The 15,732-nt window shown below is 40.4% G+C and overlaps 1 protein-coding gene across 2 annotated transcripts; it reads right to left on the minus strand.

Annotated features, from left to right (window-relative positions):
* Window positions 1-9,977: 9,977 nt before the first annotated feature.
* Window positions 9,978-12,896, minus strand: dpm2 (dolichyl-phosphate mannosyltransferase subunit 2, regulatory). 2 transcript variants are annotated; one of them, XM_070850870.1, is made up of 5 exons: window positions 12,832-12,896; window positions 11,153-11,242; window positions 10,690-10,792; window positions 10,514-10,600; window positions 9,978-10,181 (listed from the first exon to the last, which is right to left on the minus strand). In XM_070850870.1, exons 1-4 carry the CDS (start codon window positions 12,832-12,834, stop codon window positions 10,545-10,547), a joined length of 252 nt encoding a protein of 83 aa, XP_070706971.1. In that variant the 5' UTR covers window positions 12,835-12,896; the 3' UTR covers window positions 9,978-10,181; window positions 10,514-10,544. The 2 variants fall into 2 exon arrangements, with proteins under 2 accessions (XP_070706971.1, XP_070706970.1); XM_070850869.1 differs by having other exon boundaries at window positions 9,978-10,600.
* Window positions 12,897-15,732: the final 2,836 nt, after the last annotated feature.

Below are 15,732 nucleotides of genomic sequence, written 5' to 3' on the forward strand. Positions count from 1 at the left end.
AATGGTATTTCGGGTGGCTGTTGTCAATCCCTCCTTCATCATGGAGGTCAGGCTGTAGAACTCATGCTGCTGATCAATCTCAAACAACCCCAGAAGCTTCCATTGCTGCCTCAAACCTCCCCACCTCCTCCTCTTAACCATGCTAGAATGTTGACGGTTACCAGACATCACCTGGCCACTTGCAGCAACTGACATCTCCATCTGGGTTAGAAACAAATACACAAATCCAAAACATATGATGTCACCTGTCAAAGGAAACAAGGATTCAAAGCCCCAGCAAAAAGAAATCAAAGAGTAAGGGTAGAACAGAGAGGCCAGTGACAAACACAAAAGACAGCTGACTGTCACTTGAGTCATTAACAGGGTAACTATGGAGACCAACACAAAAGAATCATAGCTTCATGGGCTGTGCTGTGGCTAATGGCATAATGCTGGTCTTCCAACCAACACATCTCTTCATCAAAAGATATTTTAAATGTTCAACTATGACTACATCTGTTACAGTAGGTGGAGAAAAACAGTAAAACTACAATAACATCACATTAATTAGTTTATCGCATGATGTATTCAGTAAAGCATGTGGGTTTAATAACACTAAACATACTTTATCAAAGATTTTGCATGTTGGAAGCTGTTGAATGTGTACACTATGTTAAAGATGGTAAAGGAATATGACAAAATATTAGGTATCTAGATAGAGCATAAGGGTATAAAGCACGTGAGGATCATTTTCAAAGATGTGGTGTATTCTGTGTTTTTCTTATTGTCAATAAATCTTATGTGCAGACCAAAAACAACAACGACTGTATCCTACTAAACACTATTGTGTATGTGTCATATCATCACCATTCACCATAGCTTCTTCAAGCTTTGCCACATTTAGTTTTAATCAGTTATTCTTGTTGCCTTTACTGCTGAAACAGGTATTGCCAATGCCAGAAATACACTCATCGGCACTAGTAAAGGAAGCAAGGGTTCTGGATTAGGAGCAGTATACACAGCATCTCCTGCCCCCCAGCCAGACCAACCGGACCAAATGTGGCAAAGCTTGAAGGTTGTTCAACTGAAATAATTGCATTGCATTAAAAAACTGAATTTTAATGCTCCGGGTTTCATCGGATAATCCTAACTTACTGTGCAAAGGTTTTAGGCAGGTGTGAAGAAATGCTGAGAAGTAAGAATGCTTTAAAAAAGATGAAATTTAATTGTTTATTTATATCAATTTACAAAATGCAAAGTGAGTGAAGCTATGAAAGAGTTAATCAATCAAAACCCTTTATGTCAAAACAGCATCACTTCTTCTAGGTACACTTGCTCATAGTTTTTGAAGGAACTCGGCTAACCACAGATCTTCTGATGTAAATGGTCTGTATAGCGTCTTTCTAGTCATTTCAACTACTCAAAGCGGTTTTACATTACCTCCTCACATTCACGAGGAACACTGAAGCTTGCTTCAAGTATGCTCCAAGGACACTTCAACATGTGACTCATAGCTGGGGATCGAACCACCAACCTTCCAATTAAGGGATGACCCACTCTACCTCTGAGCCACAGCTGCCCCTCTAGTATGATCATATGATGTAGGCTGCCTCAAATCCTTCTGTCTCTTCATGTAATCCCAGACAGATGTTGTGATCAGGGCTCTGTGAGGGCCACACCATGCTATGCTTAGGGTGGTTGTCCTGCCGCAGAATAAATTTAGGGCCAATCAGACGCCTCCCTGATGGTATTGCATCATGGACAAGTATCTGCCTGTGGGGGTCACACCAAATATTGATTTGATTTACATTTTTCTTCTGTTTGCTCACTTTGCATTTAGCAAATCAATAAAAATAAACAATTTTGGAAGCATTCTCACTTTATAGCATTTCTTCACACCTGCCTAAGACATTTGCACTCTACTATACATATGCAGTACGAGACAAAAGTTTGGACACACCTTCTGATTTAATGTTTTTTCTTTATTTTCATATTTTCTATATTGTAGATTAATACTGAAGACACCAACACTATGAAGGAACACATGGAATTATGTTGTGTTTATTTAGATTCTTCAAAGTAGCCAACATTTGCTTTGGTGGCAGCTTTGCAACTTTTGGCATTCTCTCAGTCAGCTTCAGGAGGTCGTCACCTGGGATGGTTTTCAGTTAATACATGCGCCTTTTCAAGGGTTAATTTGTGGAATGTCTTGCCGTCTGTATGCGTTGACACCTTCAGTTGTGTTGTGCAGAGGTAGGATTGGCACACAGTTCTATACACTGAATAGCCCCATTAAACTACTGTTCTAATCCATATTATAGCAAAGAACACTCAACTAAATAAAGAGGAGCAATAGTCCATCATTATTTCAAGACATGTTCAGTCAATCCAGAAAATTTCAAGAACATGAAATGTCTCAAGTGCAGTCGCCAAAACCATTGCAAATACTGTGATGAAACTGGGTCTCATGAGGACCTCCCCAGGAAAGGAAGACCAAGAGCTGCTAAATTCATTAGAGTTAGCAGCCTCAGAAACTGCAAATTAACAGCACCTCAGATTAGAGCCCACATAAATGCTTTAGAGAGTAGCGGATCCATTTTGACATCAACTGTTCAGAGGAGACTGAAGTTGCCCTGAAGTGGCCCTGACCAAAAGGATCTTGGGTGCGCCAGACGAAGCATCCTACCCTGGCCTTGTTGGCCGGCATCATCATGGGTTCCTTTGAGAGCGACGGGCCTGAGTGATGTGGGCAGCACAAGCTGATACCTTTTCTTACTAGCTCTGTCCTTGGATCTACTTTAGAGGATGTCATTTGTAATTTCAAGTTTTTCCAAATGTTTTGACATCCTCAGGAGTTGGCAGTCTCATGGTTTCTCTCCCTACATGGGGGTCTCCTCCTCCTCTCAACGAAAAATCTCACACGAGCACACAATCCTCCTTCTGACTCCTTTTGATGCCTTCTGCAGATAAGGCAGGGAGAGCAGACACACCCTCTTGCAACAGACTGCCAGAACACTGGACAACCTGGCCACTTTCCCACTCCAAACATGATTCCAAGAGCGATTTAACTCCCTCTGCGGGCATTCCAATCTGGTCTCTATAGGCATGTTACAACTGTCTTACATTGCTCTTTCATAACATAGTCACAGTACTGTAAATTAAACACCGGAATCGAATTTAGAAGCAGAATACTCCATCATCATACCTGCCTCTTTCAGTTCCAAATAAAGACTGAAAGAGAATGTTTCATGTGCCTGTACCAAGTGCTGCAGGTACAGACAGACTGGCAAATGCAAGTCCAATATAGGAAGAGAATATACTCTCCCCTCGGCTCTGTTTTGGAAACAAGGCTGATGAGAATGGTGACTGAACCAAAGCAGTAAACCTATGGGCCATAAATCAACAATGAGCTGAAAGACGCTGAAAAGGTCTGTGATAATTATCTGTGGGTTTGTCATGTGATCTACTGTTAAAGGGGGCATATTATGCAAAATACATATTTCAATATTTTGTGCCCCTGGTGTGAGACTGTCAAACTATTGAGATAAGACCATCCTCTCCCTTTTTCTCCTGATCCATGTTAGTGATGCTCCGTTTAGTTTAGTTGGACTTGTATGTCACGTCACATGCATGGAATTATGGATATGCTAAACATGTGACCTCCTTCAGCCCTTCAGCAGGCTAACAGTCCTGCCCACTGAAAACTTGAATCCAGTTCTCTGTTTGCCATTGCTATGTGGTTAAGCTCTGGTTATTAATTGCTGAAGGTATGAGCAGAATACACAATTGTCCTGTTATTAGCTGCAAACACTCGCAACAATCTTCAGATCCTCCCACCATCAAGTGAAGGCCCAGTAGATGTATTATATTTTGGTTGAACTTGCGATGGAAACGTCTACACAGCAAGTGTAAAACATACCTGTTTTACTGGGGACTGCTTTCTTCATGATGGGTGCAAATGGTACAAGCGCAAGGACAAATTAATAGCGGCAGTCTGTAACCTGACTTCAGATTTTGAAACTGTAAGCTTTGCCATGTTTAATGTTTATTATTTCATTGCAGTAGGTTGAATTTGGCGTAAGCATGTTTCTCAGCCACTCCCTTCAGAGCAGTGACTAACCTCTGGACAGGGCAGAGCTGATGCAGGGGTGAGTGGTGCAGGCCCAGTCTTGTCTGAGATGACAAATCAGAGCAGATTGTGCTTTGCAGGAGGGGAGCCTATAGGTGCCAATAGCTAAAACACAGTGTTCAGAAAGAGGCTGAAAAGAGCAATATGCAGTATGCAAAGTATCTGTAATGTGTCTGATTCGTTTTTTAAACAATGCAACGTGTAAATATAATAACCTTATATATTCTCCATGACTCGCTGCACTTTCCATTACCTGTTTTTAATGTATTTTTTATTTGTATTTTTTTTCTGCCATTTTAATGTATTTTATTGTTTTTACTGTAAGGTGTCCTTGAGTGCCTTGAAAGGCGCCTATAAATAAACTGCTGGTATAACCGTGTCCCCACAGAAGTTAATGTAGTCTGCAGTGCAGTCAACCATTCTGTCAATGTCAGTGTCCAACTTATTGTTATTGTCCCCAAGAGTACATCCCAATCTGTGAAATCAGGCCCTAAGAGAATCTCTGGCCTCTGGTGTCCACTTCCTGAATGTGCAGGTGGTTACAGACCGCCTCTGTTCTCAGGGTTTGTAAGAAGACTTCAAAAAGACCAGGTTGTGGTCTGATCTGCCGAGTGGTGGAAGGGCTGAAGCAGTGTATGACATTGTATTTGCATAAAGTATTTGCATAAAGCAGTTCAAGTGTCCTGCTTTCCCTTGTGTAGCCAACATACTATGTAAAGCCACTCAGATGGGAGGTGCGGCTAATATGTTTGAAATCGCCTCATATCACAATGAATACATCAGGGTGCTGGGTCTGTATCCTCGCAACAGCATCTTGTGGATGGTGTCACATGCAGCTCCAGGCACAGCTAGTAGTTTAATGTAAACAACAGTGGACATCGATGTGAGAAAACTCCCTTGGCACGTAGTAAGGTCTGAGACAGACAGCCAACATTTCAGCATCCTGATCCTTTACAGTGATGTGACCAGGGTTGCATCATCTGTTCATCACAAATCATGTCCTAATTAGTCCTTCAACTTTGTTCTTTCCACTCCCTCTGACGTCTCTGTCTGCTCACACTGCAGTCAGGGATGCTATCATTCAGCCAGCTCTCCATAAAACACATTAGACTGCACTCACAGTATACTTGTAGGTTCTTCACAAGTGCCTCTAGCTTGTCACACTTGTTAGACCAAGAGTTGACATTTCCCATGACAATCGATGGTAAAGGCTGCTTGTATCTCCTTCTCCAAGCTGCTAGCTTAGCCTTACGCTTGGATTCAGCACTGCACCTGAAATACAGCTTCTTCAGCTCAGCTGGGATGGTGTAACTCCTTGTCCAGTCCATTGCAATGAGAGGAGTCTTTCCCTTGTGTATACAACTTTCTCCAAGCTGTAGTCAACATTGTTGGTTGAAAAAACAGGCAAAAACTCACAAAAATTCACATAATACACAAAAACCACAAGAGCTACAAGGACATGCTACCACATAATGGCATATCATTCGGATGATGTAGTACATTCAAATGTTGAATTGCTTGGCATTCAATAATTCAGTGTGTTGCAATGAACCTGAACTTGTGGTCATATGGAGAGGGGCTGTGTTCAAATCAAGTGTCTAACTTAATTTAGTATTTGTATTTCGGTTTATACTGTGCTCAGTTACCAATGGATACGCATTTCTGTGAAAGCCCCAAATCCATGTTAAATAGTGTTTTGGTCATTAGGCCCTGCAGTGGAAAATAGGCTGTACAGTTTCATGTCATGGCCTACTCAGTTATCCAACCACCATCACTGTGTATCTAGGTCCACTGGACTTAATCACTAGTCAAGTCAAGTCAAATTATATTCATATAGCCCAAAATCATAAATCACAGTTTGCCTCAGGGGCCTTACAATCTGTACAGCATACAACACCCTCTATCCTTAGACCCTCAATTCATATAGTAAAAACAAAACAAAAAACAGGGAAAAAGTGGAATAAACCTCTGGAACAGCAACAACGAAGGGATACTTCTCCCAGGATGGAAAGATGATGCACACTAGCTAGCAATCCCTCTGGTATGAGAAACCTTTCGTGAATAATGTCCCTTGACCTGCATTAACAAAGAACAGAACATGCTGTGCACCCTCTCTATAACTGGAATTTCATTGAGTTTGTCCCACAAACATGAAGGCTCAACAGTGTGTTCCAGCATCAGCCCTGTTTTACCTGCACCCATACAATCACACAGCCTTCCATAGAAAGTTATATATTCCTCTCTGCCTACTACATCATCAGCTAACAGCATGCTGGCAACAACCAGCCAGCTCACTCAGATGGATATTCCTAAATAAATTTGTGAGTGAATGTGGTAGGTTAAGGCTCAACAACATATTGCTTTGCCCTAATAGGTCAAAGCGTCCCTGGTTGGCACCATCTGAGTTAAAGGATAACTCCAGTAATTTTACAACTGGGCCCTTTTAGTACCTACTAAATAATTAGTAGGTACTAAAGGTAGGTTCCAAAAAAGATTTGGAATTGGTAGAGTAGATCACCTTATCCGATAGCTGCGAACAGGCTATGAATGTGCTACAATGACTGTAATGTGATCCTTTGGAGCAACTGCACCAGTCAAAGTACAGCTGCTATATGTACTTGTTTTTGCCTCTGACAGGCTCAGATTGTTATTTGAAGTGTCTGACAAAATCACAGAAAAGATCCCTACAGATAGACCGTAAAATCCATCGACAAAAACATTACATTTACTGCAAGGTAAAATGAGTCTAGTCACTTTGAACTGAGTGACATAACAGTTGTTTCTCATTAAACAAAAAAGGATCTCTGGAGGGATCCTTTCCAATCTGACCCTGTCAGTGGCACAAACAAGCACTTTCAATGGATGGGCGAGGTAACTCCAAAGAATTACATCACAGCCATTGTAGCTTGTTCTAAAACTGGATTTAACCTTTAATACTTCATGCCATGTACGCATTTTATCAATTGCACCATTATTCAAATGAGTGGCACCAAACAGCAGTTTTAGATCATTTGTGACATTTGCATCATTTTTCAGCTGTCCTGTCAACACCACCCCCTTCATGTCAGACCAGTGATGCTGAGCATGCAGCTTTTTGACAACAAGCACAGAGGCTGTCTTTTCATGTCCTGGATCACAGGTGTTACGTAGGGTCAAGCCCCAAACCTCGTGTACCCCTCACTACACTATACTTGCAAGATATCCATCACAACAAATTCAACTTGTACATGTAATAAGGAGTTTCCTGTTGTATCGTGACTGACTATATCATGATTTAAATCTTTTAGATTTGTGTGGTGCAGGAACTAGTTCACAATGTGGCATGATTCACTGGTATGATGTGTCAGTTGTTTCTGGGAAAATGTCCACCTTCAAATGGGAGCTTGGTAAACTTCCTCTTTACTGATGAGGATTATCAAAGTGCTTAGTCAATAAGGATAAGACAACCTGGTTCTGTTTATTGACATCCCACAGTGTGACACAGTAGCCTACATGTGGACTTCAGTTATCATTATCTGCGCTGAAGATAAAAGGATGCATCATCATGCAGTTCTATGCTGAGCTACCTTATCTGTAGCAGTGATGGAAACATAACATGTATGCCAGTGCCAACGAGAAAAAACAACATTAGTCAAGTAAACAAGAAATGAACAAGAACTCATCAAAGGCAGATTGCACATGAAAGCTGTCATCTTCAGATTGAAGCGTTTTACTTGCCTCGGTGTTGCTCCTCGTGGGCGCAGAGAAGAAGCGAAGGTCGGTGCGCAGCGGCTGGGCTCGGTCTGTCTCTGTCTGTGCGTGTGTTCGAGTGTCACATGTCCGCTCGCGGACTGACCGTGTGATGACATCGACCGAAGCCTTGCTCTCCCTGCGGTAATACCCACAAACTGTCACTGCCTGACCGGCTGTGTGCTGCACTCTGCACAGTATTTCCGCTGACACAATTACATCACACAGCGGCTCGGAATTACGTGAATGGGAAAAAGTCACACCTCTCCAAAATGTGCAGAAATAATGTCACTGTTGTAGAAAGCATAAAGCTCATTTGCTGTTAATTAGCCATCACCAGCAGGAGTAACAGTGGCGCATCTGCAGTGTCTGAGATAAATAGTGGGGTAGAAAGCAGGAAATAAAAATACTCGAGTTACAAGTACAAGTAACTCAGATTTTTACTCAATTCATCATTTGTACAGTATATCTGTATTGACAATACATCAAATAATGTGTTAAGTCAGATAGGTCACTTATATGAAGCCACAGAGGTCTTTTATGTGATATCATGTTCCTAATTTAGGTTTGTTAGGTTAGTTAGACAATTGTTCACGATACATATGGAACAATTTATGCTGAGTATAATTAATATTACTCCGAATCTGTTGTTGAAAATGTGTCCCTTTGTGTATACATATCCTCTTTGATGTCGACTTGACAAACCATCTCACATTTATCTTTGGCATTTGGAAATTCTCATCACCACTGATGTTCAGAAGTGGTCTAAATGTGGTGGTGTTATGACTTGCAGAAAAAAATAACCAATAAGAGTACAGCACCCTCTGTCCTTAAGCCCTCAATTTGTATAGGGCAAAGCTCGCTGCACCAGGGGAAAAAAGCAGGTAGACAAGTGGCTGTGATATTGGAAACTCTACATGCCAGACAAGAATTTGGTTCTCTGAAGAAAACTTGCTACAATGTTCACCATGAAAGGGAAGCCCTGTCTTTAAAGGGGATGAAAGTAGTGAATGTGATTCTTCATGATTGTAACAACCTCTAACATGTATGATCATGTATTTTTTCTGATCCTATCCCGTATCCCAGTGTGCCAACAGTGTGTGCTTCGCAGTTCCCGATGCATTGGGCAGTTCTCACTTGTCTGTGCTGCACTGCTGGGTTCGCAATAACAGAGTAGAGTAAAGTATTCTAAAGTAAACTTCTTGCTTTCTGAAACATACTTCTTGGATACCTCTACCGCTGTTGAGGCTGGGTGATTCTATTTCATGTTCAGCTAGTAAGATTACATTTGATTTGATTTTATTATTGGAATATTCGACTGAAATCTGTCTTGTGTTCCAAGGCATTCAGTATTTCACAAAAATAACAAAATATAACAAGTACAATACAAACATTTAACCAGATAACAAACAATACCTCAAACATATACTACATCAGACACTGCAAATAAGTGACTGCAGTGCAACCAGTTTATTCACTCCCTTTTATGTCATAGACACTGCTATAGACCTGCTGCTTCACCTGCACACACCCCTCTGCTCATCCTCAAGTGGCAGGTGCTGCCAGCTTTTCATGCCAGCACACCTTCTCCACCCACTAGCACTCCATTTGTATTGTCTGTTAACCTATCAGCACACCAGCCATATGACTGTGCCATTGATCTGCTGCCTGGAATGACCAGCTAAGGGTAAGCTGCACTCTCTGACATCCCCTGAAATGGAGGGTATGAACAAATACATTAGAGATTCTTTGTCTGCAGGCTGTGGGTGTTTACCTTATTTGTGTCTCTGCCTCACATCTTTATACCTTCAGTCTGGTTGTCTGGATATTCAGTTTTGACTTCTGGAACAAACTGTACATTAACCTGCCTAAATACTTAAAACCAGTGTTTCCTTACTCCTGCTCACGCCCTGTGACTCTGTGTTTGGGTCTTCTGAACTGTGACATTTTACACTCTGCTTAGTCCCCACAGGATCACTAAGGCCTACTAAGAACCCAAACTCTGTTCTTCAGTCTATCACACCAAAGTGCTCTGCAGTCTGACCTCAGCATGTGGGACTCAAAACCTTCTGTTTGATGGCAAAAGGTGATATTCTTCAAATAAAATGAGAGGGGTCAGATGTGATATTACCTGCCAGAGACAACATTCTTTCAATGTACACATCTTGCAAAATTGACCCACAATCTTAATATTTTTAATATATTTTTAATATTTCTTATTTTCTTATAATCAAGGTCCTCTTATTTGGGCCAGTATGGTATCTGAACAGGTTGAAGTAACATCATCCATTGAGGTGCCTCCAAGACAGCAGTTCTCCCTGCAGTAGTTGGTCTGAGGAATTATCTACCAGATTCCAGAGTGGAGGGCAATTTTAAGCATGTTGGTCTATTAAATATGAAATTGATATCCCTTCAGTTAATGAGCTGACATAAACCATCAGGGTTTTCACATCCGACATAGTGGCTTTAAAACACAGTAGCTGATTTCTACTTATCAACTCGTAACTGAACTGAAATTAGAACAAAAATATAAATTCAATCTCCTAAGACTTTCTTTTTTTATAACTTTGTAAATCTGAATATCAGCTGCTCAGGCTCCATTATTAGAAAATGGAAGTATGACTTTGTTTGTAGGGCCACCAGAGAGGGCCAAGCATCCAGCCTATTCTCACATACTTCAATCCACAGTCACTCTAACATCGTGAGATCAGTCCACTTTCTTTGGCTTGCGATTCTTCCACATGATAACTGCTGTGAAGGCCCCTGTGAGAAGATAAGAATGGTGTGTCAAGGATTTAAACGGGTTGTGATTGGAGTCCATATTTGATGAGAATACTTGAGTGTCTACTCACCTACAAAGAGGAGCAGTATTACTGCTGCAATGCCAGGCAAAATGACGGAGTACTCCCGAGGAAGAAAATACTTGTGAAGTACATGGTCATTATCCACAAAAGGCTAGAATAGGACAAAATACCACATTTTATATTTAATTTAAAAGGCTTTCTCAAACAAATGACTGAAATTCCTTCTAGCATGTCCTAATGTAAAAACATGTAATGTTGCGTATAATGATTATTTTGTGACACAGCAGAAGCATACAGGTGGTTTCATTTTAGAAAATCTGTGCAGGAGTAAAAGAATATTCACTTTCGGTAATTCTGATACTTATTTTGACAAAATGCAAATCAATTATTTTGACAGTGTAAAATATGCAACTTTAAGCAACAGTCTCCTCCACTCGTCTTTAGCTGAAACAAGCCTTATGTTAAAATTAAAGTCTCTAATTTGGATTTCAGGGACACAAAGAGAACCTACCAGGATGATGACCCAAACAGAGTAGTATGTAAACAGCTGGAAGCTGAAAACAACAAGACTCATGCCAACTGCTTGATCCACTCCTGTAGCCTGAAAAAAAGAGACACACCAACTAAGCAGACAGCGCTTAAGTGTAGTTACATGCTTCATGCATGACTAAAATCTAATTATTTGACACCATCTATGCTACTAGCAGCATACAGTCTATGTACAGTGTAGTATACAAAATCTAAGATTCAATTACTTATTTTTATGGATTTACAAAATGCAAAGTGAGCGAACAGAAGAAAAATCTAAATCAAATCAATACTTGGTGTGACCACCCTTTGCCTTACTTTACAGCATTTCTTCACACCTGCCTGAAACCTTTGCACAGTACAGTATATGGTTTTGACTCAAAAGAATACTCAATATAATGTAGTTTTGCACAAAAAAAAAATCAAAGCAACAGTGGTTATAATGTCCAGACTTGGTATGGTAACTGGTCTGTATTTGTATGACACCTTTCCACTACTCAAAGCGCATTTACAGACCAGTGCAAGTCACTGGTGTGTAAATGCTGCAATGGCTGTTTTTGTCTGCTGAGTCTAGTGCCTTTGAACGAAGTGATATAATGGCTGTCTTTGGTTAAACAAAAAGGGTTCTTACAGGCTCTGTAGGGAACAATCTGAGCCTGTCAGTGGCAAAAACAGGCACTTGTAGTGGATGTGCTTTGATTTGGCACAATTGCCCCAACGGATTATATTACAGCCATTGTAACTCATTGTTTGCCACCTGTCCTCTGCTGCTGACAGAGGAGAGGAACCAGTTAAGTCATCTTCAATGCAAAATACGTGACGAAATTTACAAATGCCAAATGTATTCTTTAATAACCTAACTAATCATTTCTGTGTACATTTTGTCTCTCTGAAATAGCACGAGAGGAGTAGTAAGTGGTTCCAAGAAAGTACTATTTTGCTCATTTATCTGCTTACGTCTGAAGAGTACAGGTAATGGAGCTGAGGGGTTCAAACTCTGTTTACTGGCACCACTTACCCATTGTATATGGATAATTGTACATCTAAAAGACTCCCATTAAAACAAGTTAATCCCACTTAAAGCAATAATAGTAATTCCAGTTCAATGCTCCTCTGTTTTACTGGGAAAGGAGCTTAGAAATGCTGTCCAGCTGCGATGGCAGCATAGCTCTCATTCGTTAAGGTCTGCCAACAGCTAACAATGATATATTACTTTTTTATATATTCCTACATTTTGTTATATTTATAATATTTTATATTTGACGATGCCCCTCTGTAGATGTGGCGTAGAAAGCTCGTGTAAGCATTTAAACAGTTGCAGCAGCACCACATGGGGGGATGACCCATTGAGGAGTTGAGAGCATCGTGAAGGTCTGCAACATCTACTAACGTGTTTTGTACGTTTCCAAGTCACTACGCTGTAAGACGGAGTACACCGGAACGTGGACGAGTACGAAAGTACTACGTGGAAAAGTAGAATGACGTGGATTTGTTTCTAACGTGACCATGAAGATTGACGGTAGCTACAGTTACCCGCAACTATGCGTGACCGGCGTAGATTCATTATCGAGTCAAACTGTCTGAAGTTAGTCTGCTATGTTACAGTTTCTGCTTCTAATAGCTGCCTCTAATTTGGGGGTTTAATACGTTTATCTTTCTTACCATTTCTGACTGCTATTGTTTGCAGACGTTTCCTGCTTGTTCTTCTTCCTGTTGATAAATCCGGCTGAGAGGATGCATCTGATGGTCTCTGCTGCCCCCTACCAGTTGACCCGCAAAACACAGATATGAGATAATACAGGCACTACAGCTTCATTTACCGATATACATGTGTTTCAAAATCTTTTCTGTTATTCCTAATGAATTAATTCATTAATTACCGAAATCTGGCCATTACATTTCAAATGCAACTATTGTAATATTTTTAACTAAAAATGCATGTTATTAAAAATTCTGATTCATTCTGATTTTAATAGTACAAATGCACATATACACCTGGAAATAATACATTTCCCATGAGCATGCCAGTCAAAAAAGGAATACAACAGCAGGCTGCACTGTGTGAGTTTACACAATTTTGTTACACAGAAACAGTTTGCAACATAAGTTAGATATTCTCATGTGCTTGTTTTCATGGGATTGTTTTATTGGTGGATTGGATTTAATAATAAAGTCATGGACTGTAGTCATCCTATTTATAAAAGCTTAGCTTTTGTTACAATTGCATTTGAAACAACAGCCAACGTGAAAAGATAGCCCTTATATGAAATACATGTGATTTCTAAATATCATCACAAACCCCCTTTTTACATTATTTGGTCATGTTATAAACATTGCTAATATACTTGTTCATTTCATTAGATATATATATATATAACAATTATCACCATACAACAGTAGCCATTTCTTAATATTCTCAGTTAAATTACATTCATGATGGTTCATTTCAAATGAGTCCATTTGCTCACTTTTTTCCAGAGATTTCATCTGCTGACGTTGAGATGTCATTGAAAGCGTATAAAAAAGCTTGTTAGTGGAACTTAGTTAAGGTGTTAATTTTGTCAAAGTGGATCAGTCATAGTGTCAGAAACAAACCCTGTGCAATAAACCTGTCACACTAAACATTGCACTTACAAACTCCAGATTATATATTTTGTAATTTAATTACAATTTTACATCTCACTGTTGTCAAATAGAAATGTAAGCATGCTTTGTATACTGTATATTGGAAACATTCATATATATGATTCTGTTTTGGCTAATATTTCCATAGATAGATTAATGTCTGCGACAATTGCACCATTGATTTATATGGCAAATAAATCAATCCCTAGCAAATACAGAATTATGATGATTGTTATTTGGGATGCATGTTTATGCATATCATAATTCATTACTCCTCAACACTGACATTTACATACACTACTAATAGGACAGGTATTCTCTTTATGTGACATAACATGTACTTAAGTATTTTATTAAATTAAGAAAAGATATTTGCATATTATAGGAGAGATAACCCATCTTGCAAACAGAACTCAGAACAGTTTTCCCTGAATGCCACCAGGAAGTCCTCAGCCTCACCAGGGGAAACAATACCCTGGACTATGTTTACACAAATAGTCCTGGCAGCTTAATAATATTGTCTTGGGAAAAAGATTTCCCTCCTTCTCCTGCCAACTTAATCCCAGCCAATAAAAAGGAGAAACAAAAGTCTTGAGCAATGGGAGAGACTGTAGTGAGTCCTCAACACAACAACACCAAAGGTATGAGACAGGTGATTCAGAACATCACAGGCTACAAAAGCAGGAGTGCCCCCATCATGAGTGAAGCCATGTTACCAGATAGGCTTAACAAATTCTGAGCTGGCATCGATCACCTCAACAAAGAGTCAGTTGTTAAGTCTTCTCCTCTTCCAGAGGACCGCCACTGTCAGTATCCACAGAAAACCCTCATGAGAGTGAATATGTGTAACGTTGCTGGCCCTGGCCATGTGCCAGTTGCCTAGTTAGTTGATGTCATCACTGACATTTGTTGTATTTTGCTGTAACAGGGGAGTGTTCCCACCTGCTACCAAGACCACCGTCCCTGTATCTGTGAAAGTCTGCAGTGTCTAGTCTAAAGGACTACTGCCCTGTGGTGCTGACTCCCATCCTAGTGAAGTTTTTTGAGAAACTGACTCTCCAGCATATAAAGCAGAGATCCCAGCCAGCCTGAACCCACACCAGTTTGCATTCAAAACCAACAGATCCACAGAGGATGGCATCCTCTACTGCCCTCCACTTGAAAATAACCACACCCACATCAGAATGGTAAATGGAGTGTTTTTGTGTAGCTGCTTTCTAGTCTTTTGGACCACTCAAATCACACACCAGTCATATACGATGGGCGGTTGCCAACCCTCAGGAGGGAAGTAATTATTCACACATACTCACACAGTGAAGCTATGCGTTGGGAGCAGTTTGGGGTTCAGTGTGTCGCCCAAGGATACTTTGACATGCTGAACGGAAGAGCAAGAGATCGATCCTCCAATGTGGCCAACAAACCCAAGCAGCTGTGGCTGTTTGTTGATTTCAGCTAATTTTGAGCTCATCATTTAATAAATCTCTTCCATGAATCTGATTAGCAAACTTTGCACTCTGGGCTTCAGTACTACACTCTGCAATTGGATGATGCATTTCCTCACAAACACACCCCAGTTGAACACCGGAGCCCAGCAGAGCTGTGTGCTAATCTTGCTCGTGTTCACACCATGCACACACGACTGCAACCCCCAACATAGAGATAACTCTGCTGTGAAGTTTACAGACATCAAAATCATTGGCTAGGGTACAATCAATGTGAATTCTTATCAATAGGAAATCAGCAACCTTGATTTTAGAAAGGAGATGACGCAACACACACCTGTCTGCATCAGCATCACAGAGAACCCATGCTAAATTCTTGTCAACATTTACAGAGGAGCAATAGAAAGCATCCTGACTGGAAACATCACAAATTTGCATGTGATATCCACAGGGCTCTTGAGGGAATGATTAAACCCACCCTGTCCATCATTAGTAC

Source organism: Pempheris klunzingeri, chromosome 19 (assembly GCF_042242105.1).
Source record: "Pempheris klunzingeri isolate RE-2024b chromosome 19, fPemKlu1.hap1, whole genome shotgun sequence".
Classification (NCBI taxonomy): domain Eukaryota; kingdom Metazoa; phylum Chordata; class Actinopteri; order Acropomatiformes; family Pempheridae; genus Pempheris; species Pempheris klunzingeri.